Source organism: Garra rufa, chromosome 2 (genome assembly GCF_049309525.1).
Source record: "Garra rufa chromosome 2, GarRuf1.0, whole genome shotgun sequence".
Lineage (NCBI taxonomy): Eukaryota > Metazoa > Chordata > Actinopteri > Cypriniformes > Cyprinidae > Garra > Garra rufa.
The window spans coordinates 21,981,681-21,993,408 of NC_133362.1; the positions used below are offsets into that span (position 1 = coordinate 21,981,681).

The 11,728-nt window shown below is 36.2% G+C and overlaps 1 protein-coding gene across 1 annotated transcript; it reads right to left on the reverse strand.

The window, feature by feature from the left end:
* Window positions 1–254: 254 nt before the first annotated feature.
* cxcl12a (chemokine (C-X-C motif) ligand 12a (stromal cell-derived factor 1)) lies at window positions 255–8,238 on the reverse strand. Its single transcript, XM_073834982.1, has 4 exons — window positions 8,096–8,238; window positions 6,244–6,361; window positions 3,916–3,999; window positions 255–2,355 (listed from the first exon to the last, which is right to left on the reverse strand). Exons 1-4 carry the CDS (start codon window positions 8,160–8,162, stop codon window positions 2,325–2,327), a joined length of 300 nt encoding a protein of 99 aa, XP_073691083.1. The 5' UTR covers window positions 8,163–8,238; the 3' UTR covers window positions 255–2,324.
* Window positions 8,239–11,728: the final 3,490 nt, after the last annotated feature.

The following is an 11,728-nucleotide window of genomic DNA, read 5'->3' on the forward strand; positions in this document are numbered from 1 at the left end:
TCAGTGGATGTTTGGACAGGTGAAAAGTCATTCAGTGTCTTATGTAAATCTAAAAAGTGCTGCCAGGATTATTTATAAGAGGTGTGTGAAATCAAGGTGTGACTTTTGAGTCTTCCTGCAATTCGTGACCCCCATTTGAAATCTTGATTTCCCTTTTCCTCATTTGACATCTAGATTCTAATTGTTGGAGACATATAGGTGACAGGTGACCCTTTTTCTCTTGGTGTGAACCAAATCACAGATGACATGATTAGTAAGTTCATACAGAATTCTTCATAATGATTTATTTCAAAATCAACACGTAAGGGACTAAATCAAATCAATATACAGACTCACAAAAGAAAGAACAACAGATATGCTTTAAGCTGCCATATACACAGAAGTAATCTTCACATTGAGTGGGAAAAAAGAGTGGAAGGACAGTATATGCTACAGTTACTTATGTTACAGTGTTGAGAATATTGGCAATTTAATGGAATATATATAAAATAGCTACCCTTACTTTTCCATTTAATCCAAAGAAAAGCTTTGTTAATAATATGGCTTTAACCACATTCTGAATTGGCCCTTTTCAAAGAGTGCATGATATTTTTGCAAGATGTACTGTACTGGCAGGGGGTTGAAATCCCTCATCCTGTACACAGAATCCAGTAGAGGCACACAGTATGAAAAGGCATTATGTTTCCTTATAGATTTTATGCCTGAGGGTTGTGTTTGTGAGGTCTGGTTCTTTTAACGGCTCAACATTATGAAAACGGCAGTAATGTAACACAAATTCCATACACTCATTTTCTTTGGAGAGGTACTAGGCATACTATGCTATATGTTTGGTGTTCACATTTGTCTATTCCTAGACAAAACAGTTCCAAAAGAAACACAAGACACACTTAGGTGTTCAAAATTCCTGATGAATTTTTCACTGGGGGATTTTGAGATGTCTTTTCTGGTTAAATATTTTTGTGCCTCTATTTGAAAGTCAGATATCTTTATTGACATGTATTTATTATGTACATGTCAGTTATTCTGCTGTTGTTGTCAAATATTCCACAGAAGTATAAAATAAACCCACTCAAAATAGTAAAATATGATGCTGAAGATACAAATGTTTAATAAATTTGACAATACAGTCATGGCTACGTCTAAACACAGAAAACATTAGGCACTAGAACTAATCACTACGTAATGGACGTCATTCAGAAACTTCTTTTTTTTTTTGTAAATGTCACAAGGGGTTATAAAGTGCATTGTTATATATAGGTAGTCATTATGTCAATTAGTTCTGCCTCAAGGTCTACCTCAGATGTTCCACTAACACTGCTGTTTTGTTTTCTTTTTCCTTTTTTTTAAGATTATCATGCCTACCATGGTTTAAATTCATTTATCATCATTGAATGAATGAATTAGCTCATTAGTACTTGCTGGAAATTCTTTACCCTCTTAGATAACTGATGCGCGACTATCTCTAATGTCTCTGTTTGTTACATAATTTTGTTGAACGTGAAGCAACATTTGTGACGCCGAGCTCCTTACGCACACTCTGATCGGTCAATTAACATAGGCAAGCAGATGTTTTGGTATCTGAATGTTGCAAAATACTCTATCGGTGCGCGTATGCCTTCCAGTAAAACCAATTACATTCCCCAAAGTCATTCAGAAACTGTTTGGGTTATACAAGGTTTAAATTGTTTGTGTTTTTTTGCAAAGTAACCCTGCCTTTCCAAAGAACAAAAACAAGTGACTCTTCTTTTCATATATGCCATATAACGTTTACATGCAGTTTACGCTATTACAAATATCTAAGTTAGGAACTAGTAAAATATGTAACAAAATAGAAAATCAATGCCCTTCTTTTTGTGTCAAAACACTTGCATGCATATGAGTTATCAGAACTTAAGTTCTGCTAATGTGAAGTCACACAAAGTTTTTGATGTATGATTAAAACTTCCGAGTTTTGAATGTTTGCTCCAAAATACCTCAATGCCGTTCTGCCTAATCCAACATAACACAACAAACAAGGAGCAAACACGACTCCAAAAATATCTCTTTACTGTTTTTAAGACGATATATAAAAAAACATTGTATATACATATCATACGTAAAAAAACAAAAAAAAAACACAGTCATACATATATAATTGCACTTGGCGCTAACAAAGAAGACTACATGGGTGGTAGCGACGATGGTCTGGTGGTCTTTTGCAGAGTCATTTACTGGGGATGCATATTTGGCAGGTTAAGTGCTGGGTCAGCAAGCATGCCAGAGGACTATATGGTACATATCTGTGACGGTGGGCTGTCAGATTCTCGTGTCATCTGGCAGACTTCTTAGCTCTGCTGTTGTTGGGCTTTTTTCATTCTGCAAGAAGAGAAGGAAAACGTTAGAATGAGAAAATAGTCAAACCATAATGCTGGAGAATTTAATAACTATTTATTTTAACTAAATACGTTCATGACTTGCGAAGAGAAGCAGGACATTTTTAAATAGCCTGAATCTCCAGTGATTACAACAATAAACCTAAATTCTGCTTCTGGCAAGAATGTAATAGACATCTCTGTTTTTTATAGACAATTTGTATTAGTAACAGCATGCTGTTAGTTTTACGTGCTGAGGCTGTGATTTATTTATTTTTTTTTTTCTTGGAAAAAATAAATAATCCAGAAACTATGAGAAAAACCTCTATTTTCAATCAGGAGTGTGCAATGTTTGGGCTACTAATGTCACTGAACTTAATAATGACAAAAAAGTATGGTTATCTAGTGGTTGATGTGTGTGTGTAAAAGTGTTTTTAATTACACAATTTAGCGTTTTTTTTTTTTTAAGTTTACATGAGTCATATGACCAAAACACCTAAGCTGATGGATCTGTTTTGTAGCTCATTGACCGGAGGTGTTGCAGATGGCAGAAACCCCTCTCACTACCTGCAGATGTACAACTTCCTTTTTCCCTTATTGAGCTGTACTAATGACCGCACAGTATGTGCTCATTAGCGTCTAGCGGCCATTCATGGGTGTTCAGCCCCAAGGAGCCATCGTTCATCTCTGGCTATGAGTGTTTTGTTGTGCAGACCGGACAGTTCACACTTTTAGACAATGATTATTGTTTAACAGGTACGAACACACCAATGGCGGTAGCGTCTACTGGTTACATCCAAGTGAGCTTTTATATTCACCCACCCCCACAAATTTGACAATCTTACAGCTGGCAGTGAAATGAAAGACGAAGGGAACTTGTCCCCCTGATCTAATACATCAAGCTCATGATCAAATGTGGGAAAATGCCTTTCTTCTCAGGGTTTAGTACAGCAAAAGCTTGTTTTGCTTTGTTTAGACGTTCACGATAACGATCAGCGGAGGCACTATTAAGGCAAGGCCGCAAAGCCCGAACATGTTTTTCATTTGCTAGGCAGTAGCTGCTAATCTTGCACATCAACTTAAGATAAATATTTCAGAGTGCTATGAGTGGACAGAAACCAATGTGAGAGCATATGTGAAAAACGCAAAAGACCAGTATTTTAAATTGTGGGTGACTTTTTGTCTATTACAATGAGACTTTGATATTTGATGCAGTGCACCATTTCATTTGGAATAAGTATTTGGTTAAGTGGAATGATTCTGTATGCCAGTGGTTTTCATTCCTGGTCCTGGGGACCCACTGCTCTGCACATTTTGTATGTATCCCTTATCTGACACACTCAGTTAAGTACATGGATCTCTCTCCTAATGAGCTGATGATCTGTATTAGGTGTGTTAAATAAGAGAGACACACAAAATGTGCAGAGCAGTGGGTCCCCAGGACCAGGATTGAAAACCACTGCTGTATGGCATTTGAGAACAAGGCTATAAGACAAATTACACATTGTGTGTGGCCCTGTATTTCCTATCCCATTTCTCCCATTTGTCAAAAGGGTTTCCTTACTTGTTCATGGCGTTCCTCAGGTACTGTTGCAGCCATTTGGTCTCTGGGTTAATGCACACCTCCTTGTTGTTCTTCAGTTTGGCACTGCAGGGGAAAAGTGCAAGTTTGAATATATAGATATGATATCTTGGTGCTGAAATTTCAGCTTTTTAGACATTCAAATTGCAGTATAAGCAATCAATCATTACTAAGTATAAAGCAACAAGGCCCCATTGTGAGTAGATTTTAAATGCGGTACAATAGAAACCCCATAGTCAGCATCAGCCATACAATAGCGGAACAGTTGTGCATTCAAGCTCAGCCAAGCAGTTAGTTCTCAGTCACTCCTCTCTCTAGTAAGTGATATTACACTGCAATCTCTCATCACCCTGAGTATCTGCGTTCCCGTCTTCCCTACAGGTTTGAACAGATTGCCAGATTGTTATCACATGCTTCCATGTTGCTCTCAGCAAAGAGATTGGATTATAGGTGTTATGTCAGCACAGGTGAACCATTTGTTCTCAATTGGCTACAACTGACACAAATAAATCATTAAACTCTTTCCTGTGTAAATTAAAACCGACCCTAGTGAAAAATAAATATACTAAAATGTATTTGAAATACATTTACATATTATGTACTTAATAAAACTTAATATTATACTAAACTGGTATATTTAAAGTCTGCTAAATTAACTAATTTTGTAGTTAATGTGCTTTAATTGTCTGGAAGTAGTGCTGAAATCCAACTAAATATATAATTAAGTATATTGGATCATGCTAAAGTGGAACCATTGCAAGTATACTTTATTTACACTGATATTATTTAAAGATCATACTATCCTCATCAATAGTGACATTAAAACGTATTTTAGGCTTAATATTAAGAAATGTGCATTGTGCACAAGTAGTACATCAATTAAAGTTTAATTACAATTAGTCTGTAAATATGTTATAGACTTGAACTATTCTTTGTATAAAATAAATGCATTTTAAATATATTACTTTTTTACTGGGAGAATCACGTTAAAATTAAATTTTTGGATTTTTATTGAAAACATTTTAGCAATATAAGGCCAAATCAAGTTAAGATTATTCACTCATTTAAAAAATTTAAAAAATAATATTTTAATACAATTATTGGGTGTACTTTGGTTGTGTGTATTGATGCTATAAATGTTTCCTAAGAAATGCTCATTAATCTCTTTAAACCTGGGGTTTCAGACATACTTTATAGTTCATCACACTCAAACGGTCTGCTGAACTTGCATCTGTTAGTCATTGTCCTTCTCATAATCCTGTGAGTAACACATTCCTAACAGTCCCGCAAAATGAATGCCACTACATAATATAAAATCCTTGAAAATTTCACGAGGATGAGAACATTCTTCGGAGACAAGATTAGCTTTAAACTATGTGTCCACCATCTTCATATCTGTATCATTTAAAGCAATCACTTCTTATCTTCAATTCACGGATCTCCTCTAATTTGGTTAGCTGACTCTTTTGAAGTAGCAGCAGTTTATCAGCGCCTGGCATTTGTTGCTCTATCTCGATCTAGTCAGCGGGAGTTTGAGAGGGTCTGGACTGCGAACAGCAGGTAGTAATTACTTCACAGCAAGCCAAGGCCAACAGCAAACACTGGTAGATAGTGTTACCAGCATCACTCATCAATGCAGATTTGAAGTATCAAGGGCTCTTGAGCTTTGGGAATCAGGTTCTGATCTGCTCTCCAGGGCTTTGCCTTTAGCATTCGTGTCAATCGTTGGTCCTTTTGCGAATTTTGAGTATGACCAGCTGTTTTTATCTGGCTGACCCTTTGACATGGTTTAAGCCTTTGTTTACACTTTTGTGGTATGGAAAATGAGTGAGGTTTGTAATGGAGTTTGACACGCCACTGCCATTAATCTTTGTTAGGAATCTAAATAAAGCAGCTGTTTTGAACACTTCACTCAACAGAGGTGAAAACATACAGGGAGCATAGTTCTCATCAGCATGCAAGGCTACGGTGTGTGACTAAGCACATCATTCAAGTCCTTTACATGTGTGAGAAAGACCTTAAAGAGGAACTCTTTTCGGACCCCATGATGCTGTTTTCCTGTACAAAATACAAATGCATCCATGCCTAAAGGTCCTACCCCCTCCTATAGCATTTCCCTCTGGATGTGTGCAATTGTGAGAGCCTGTCCAGCAGAATAATGCCAGACAGAGGAGGCCAATTCCTGTCCCATTCAGTGTCCCTTCAGTATTTGGAGATTGATGGGGTGAAGAGATGTGTTTCTGGGTCAGGCAGACACCTCATCAGAGGCTGAGCTCGGAAAGAGAGAGAGAGTTTAGTGTAGATACTCACATGACTTGGAAGGGGCAGTTGGGTGTGTGGAGGAACTTGAGCTCGCGAATGCTTCTCTGTGGGACTGTGTTGACTGTGGAACGGCACCAGCATCTCTCTACCAGGCTGATGGGCTTGGCTGGAGAACAATTAAGAGAAAAAGGAAAGAGAAACTCAATTCAGCTGTGTCTCTGATGATTTTAATTCGGTGCATGTGAGCGCTGGACAAAATCATGATGAAGTTTGATGAGAAAGTACACAAATGCAAATCACTTTTTGCCTGGTATTTAATTGGGATCACACAACAGATGTGCTCTGTAAAAGAAAACAGCATCCTTGACTAAAAATGAAACTTAAATATTTGGTTAATTTTCAGAATCCATTATGTAATCATTATCGCGCCAAACTTAGTATTGCAACACACTAATAACAACCAGCACAATCTGCAGAAACAGAGGGTGCATTTTCCTCTAATGGCTTTTAGAAATGCTAAATTGTAAGTGTAATGAAAAATGCTTACTAAATTCAGTTTATAAGGGTTGCTTTTTTGAAATTGAGATTTATACATTATCTGAAAGCTGAATAAATAAGCCTTCCCTTGATGCATGTTTTAAGGCTGCAAAAAAATCTAAATATTAAGAAAATCACCAAATGAAGTTCTTTGCAATGCATATTACTAATCAGAAATTAAGTTTTATTATATTTATGTTAGGAAATGTACTAAAATTTTCATTGAACATGATCTTTACTTAATATCCTAATGATTTTTGGCATAAAAGAAAAATTGATCATTTTTACACATACAATGTATTTTGGCTATTGCTACAAATATACCTGTGCTACTTAAGTTTTTATGGTCCAAGTTCTAATATTATAAGGTATAAACTTGGGTAGTTGTATATGCTAATACATTTGAGTGTACAATTATAAAACAAATCAGTACATTTAATGAGAAATGCTTAGTGCACTTTTAAATTAACTAGATGCAGAATAAACCGCTGGTATGAATTGGAATGTGCGCGCGCGTAAATACTTTATTTTAATAGCCTTTTTGCACATTAAAGCGACTGAGTTGTATGCCAGTGCGGGGATTATTGTTCCATTTGGCTCAGACCTGTTACGCGCTCAAGGAAGCAGAGACTTCACAGCTCGGACAGCTTTACATTGTATGTGAAGACTGTGCAGCGCACGTACGCAAATACTTTAACGGACATTGCCCACTCACAAGAGCCCAAAGGTGTTAAGTACCTGCGACTTAACGGAGCTCTATACACTTTAGTCCACTTGTAAAATGCTAATGACCTCTCTAGTAATCTATTCTTTTTGTCATGTAAACGCGCTAGCCATAGTTAGAGCCGTGCGCACTGGCTCGATTGAAGTAAAGACTGGCGCTATCTCTGCGGTTCTGTTTTATCCTCTAATTTGTGGGTAATTAAGGGAAAACAAAGAGGGCGACAAATACACACATTAATCAACGCCGTGCTAGTGGCTTTTCTGGTCTTCTGACCGCATGCTTGTCAATTTGTTATCTCGAATATGTGGAAATATTTGTATCATGTACGCTTCGTCTAAGTGAAATTAAAATATAAAAGAACTAGTGTGAGTTTCAAAAACAAAAACCGGTAGGGTATTACATTGCTAATGAATAAACCGTTTAATAAACACTTAAATGCAAATGCGTAAATGCAATGAAATACGCGTCGTTTCTTACACAGGTGCATGTTAGAAACCTTTTTGAATATCTTTGAAGTTTGCAATCCATTGCAACCTAACGGATTGCAACCTAGTGTGCCAAAACATGCATCTCAGCCTTTACGCGCAATGCAAAAAATACCGTAAACATTGGCAAAGTATCTAATAAACATTGACTCACCATTTGAAATCGGTGCATGAATGACGACCGCCATCAAAGCGAATATTACGATCACTTTCAGATCCATGTTTGCAGTGTGAAGAAGAGATACGCACAATGTAGAATCCAGGAGCAACTGTGACAGGAGCAACTGCGTCTCTGAGTTAAATCTGCTCACAGGCTCTACTCCAGACACCCCCACCTTCAAAAGGAGAAAGTGGGTGTTCCCACGATGATTTGTCAGCTATTGGCACTACAGATAGCCTCTATTACATTTCTGGCACCAAATTAAAGTACTTACTTTTTCAGTGGAGCTTTTAGTTTTTTATTCATGATTTATGATTAATTTGGAGTTTTGTTGATTAATATTGCGAATATGAATTTTGTGACCTAAGACATGAGCGTGCATTTATAAAACATTTTATAAACAGTGTCAGGTTTTAAGAAATGTAACGTTTATAACATTTCAAGAAAATGTTGATTTAAAATCAAAATGCTTTTTGTGTTGGCTACACCATAAGTTCGATCTTTACTTATTTGTGTTTGCTGCTTTTTTACATAATAAAAAATGATTACAAGTATGCTTAATTTTTAAAGAATTTCAGTTTTTTAATAGTCTTTTTTACAGCCTCTGCTTAGTTACACTGTCTAGACGTTTTTTTTTACTTTAAGCCCACAAAAAAATCAGAAATTGAAAACATATTCATCATAAAAGGATTCTCATTCATTTCTTAATGTACTTGCATATATATTTTAGCTAGTTGCATCATTTACATTTACATTTCTCAAGTATATCTACTTGCATTGAGTTACATTATTGTGTCTATCTTTATTTTCCTAAATTCAGCCACAGAACCCAACAAATTATTCACAGAGTTTACCATGACTAAAGACCAACAGATGCAGACTTTTAGCTTATATAGGCTGAAACAGTCCAGTTTACGTGAGTACTGATTGCCAGCTTATGTTCATAATGACTGTTGTGGAAATGAATAAATTGCATCCCTTGCATTATCACAATAAACAAATAGTCATGCAAAACGTAATTTAAATAAATAAATAAATCTGTGTTATTGTTTCATCTCACTCCTAAGAGGAAACAGAGAGAAAGTGAAAAAAAGAAGAGTGAACAATTAGTTTTATATTGGGCCAGAACTTTCCACCAAGCCTTCCAGTTAAATCAGAGTGGGGTGACGTTGATGGGGAGGGGGTGTATTAGTTTGTATAACAGGGCACAGATGTGTTCTCGGTTTCCAGGGATATAGCTATGCCGCGTTAGACTTTTGTCCTGTAACGAAGCTCCAGAGGAGAGGGGTGAGCTCTCGTGTAACAGGACTCTAAACAGACCCAGCTCACCGGGTCAAACCTGCTGCTCAGTGGCCCATGTGCGCCAGTGCACTGAGGGGTACAAATGTTGGCACGCATTTAATCACACTCACAGTCAGTTACACTGGAAACAAATTAGTGATTGGGCAGTCCAGATTTCAATGTTAAGACCTTTTAGCTTGTCTTGTTTTTGAAAAAAATTTTTTATTGCTGTCTTTCTAAGTTACTGTGTGTTTAAACTAACCTTTTAATACCTTTAAAGTAATTGAATGCTCAGCTTTCCTCTCTTCAAAAGCCCGGAGGTGAATGCAGATGTCATTTTACAAGGTGCAACTGGTGGGAGAGTTCACACCCACTCTGACATTTTGCAGGCACATTTCCAGTTGGCCAATGGATAGCAAGAGATAAATAGAAGTAGATAGAAGTAGAAATTTCTATAGTTTTCACTTATCACTTCACTCAGATCAGGAGCCCTATATTTATCCACAAAACTCACTGACTAAATGCTTAGGCAGCATCTGAAGGAAAGATCTAAAACAGAATGGAACTGTTTTGTAATTCTGTATGGGCCTGCTTTTTTTCCCTAGTCTCATTTTTAATGTATGATTTGTATGATTTTAGTACATGTTTCGTAAACAGTTTAGGCCATAACATCCAGTATAATCTTGTATTTGGAATATATATGTGACCCTGGACCACAAAACCAGTCATAAGTAGCATGGGTATATTTGTAGAAAGAGCCAAAAATATATATTGTATGGGTCAAAATTATCGCTTTTTCTTTTATGCCAAAAATCATTAGGATATGAAGTAAAGATGATGTTCCATGAAGATATTTTTGTAAATTTCAGCAATCAAATTTTTTGATTAGTAATATGCATTGCTGAGAACTTCATTTGGACAACTTTAAGGGCGGTTTTCTCAATATTTGGATTTTTTTTGCACCCTCAGATTTCCGATATTCAAATAGTTGTGTCTCGTGCCAAATATTGTCCTATCCTAACAAACCATACATCAGTGGAAAGCTGTATAAATATATAAATATAAATATAAATAAATATATATATATATATATATATATATATGTATATATATATATGTGTGTGTATATGTGGTTTTTTTAAATTAACTACACAAAAAAAGTACAAATATTTTCACTCAGAAATTACTACTAAATTCCAAACGAATGGCAAGTAACACACTGAATAAAATGTTCTGATATAGAAAAACTGAAATAGTATTTGTCTTGTAAAATGTACTCCAATAATCTTTATTTTAGTTACAAAGGTGAAAAGTATTTATTTTACAGCGTAATCCACTCGAAAATAGTACATTCGCTACATATCTAAACATATTTTAGTTTATATGTATCTTAAGGATTTTTTTAAGGAGCCGTCAGAAAAGTTTAAGGCATTAGAGTGTTTAGTTCAATGGTTTATAGACCAGCTGTGTGTTTTTGAATAATAGCAGATGGATTTGCTTTGCGATGGTAATATTCTGGTTTAGTTTGCATAGAAACAATATAACTTTTTTTTACAGTTCAGAGCTTGTGTGGAATACAGTAAATGTACTGAAGTGGTTCCCCAGAATGAACTCTTAAACTACTTTTTCTGAATGTGCTATTAGCCAGCATTGCATCTTCAAGATTTCATTTGTTAAAAAAAATCTTAAACTATTAGAACCTCATTACTCCCAATGGAGTAATAGGAATATTCATGAAGTAATTTTGGATTAAAGCTCATTAACCCTTTTGATTATCATCTGACTATAATGAGGGAAGTTCCATTTACAAGAGGTGTCAGGTCATCCTCAGATCTTGGCCCGTCCTAGTCGCCCCCCACATGGCTCTTGCTGTGGAGCACCCCTGAGTTAAGTAAACATGCAGCCAACATGGGAAACCAGAAGTGTTATCATTGACACGAGAAGAGCCTTCTAGGGTCTAAATCCAGCCCTGCAGACTCCATGCCCCCCATATGCCTGCAGAGTGATGGAGTCCCACCCAGACATACCAGCCACCAGGGTGACCATATCTAATGTCAATGTTGGGTTTGACTAAATTTGTTTGCATTGAAACAATTGACTCAGTTTAGGTTGCAACAGCTGGAGTTTTGTGGTTTTAATTCAGCTTCATAGTATTGTTTTGGCTGAAAGACTATTGTTTTTAATGCATTTCTTAACGGCTCAAATTATTCTGTTCCGTTCCATCAATCTGGCAAAAAAAAAAAAAAAAAAACCTCTTTATGGAAACCATGATGTCTGTCCTCTTAAAGGAGCTATTGATTGTGATTGAACCATCAATATTAAATAAAAACAGCTCCATTATAGAAT

What these genes read in the sequence shown, in the direction of transcription:
- cxcl12a (XM_073834982.1), bottom strand. Translation starts at nt 8,162, where the DNA reads ATGGATCTGAAAGTGATCGTAATATTCGCTTTGATGGCGGTCGTCATT. An exon ending in AACTGCCCCTTCCAAGTCAT is followed by an intron (nt 4,000 to 6,243) that starts GTGAGTATCTAC and finishes TTTCCCCTGCAG; the next exon opens with TGCCAAACTGAAGAACAACA. An exon ending in CTGAGGAACGCCATGAACAA is followed by an intron (nt 2,356 to 3,915) that starts GTAAGGAAACCC and finishes CTCTTCTTGCAG; the next exon opens with AATGAAAAAAGCCCAACAAC.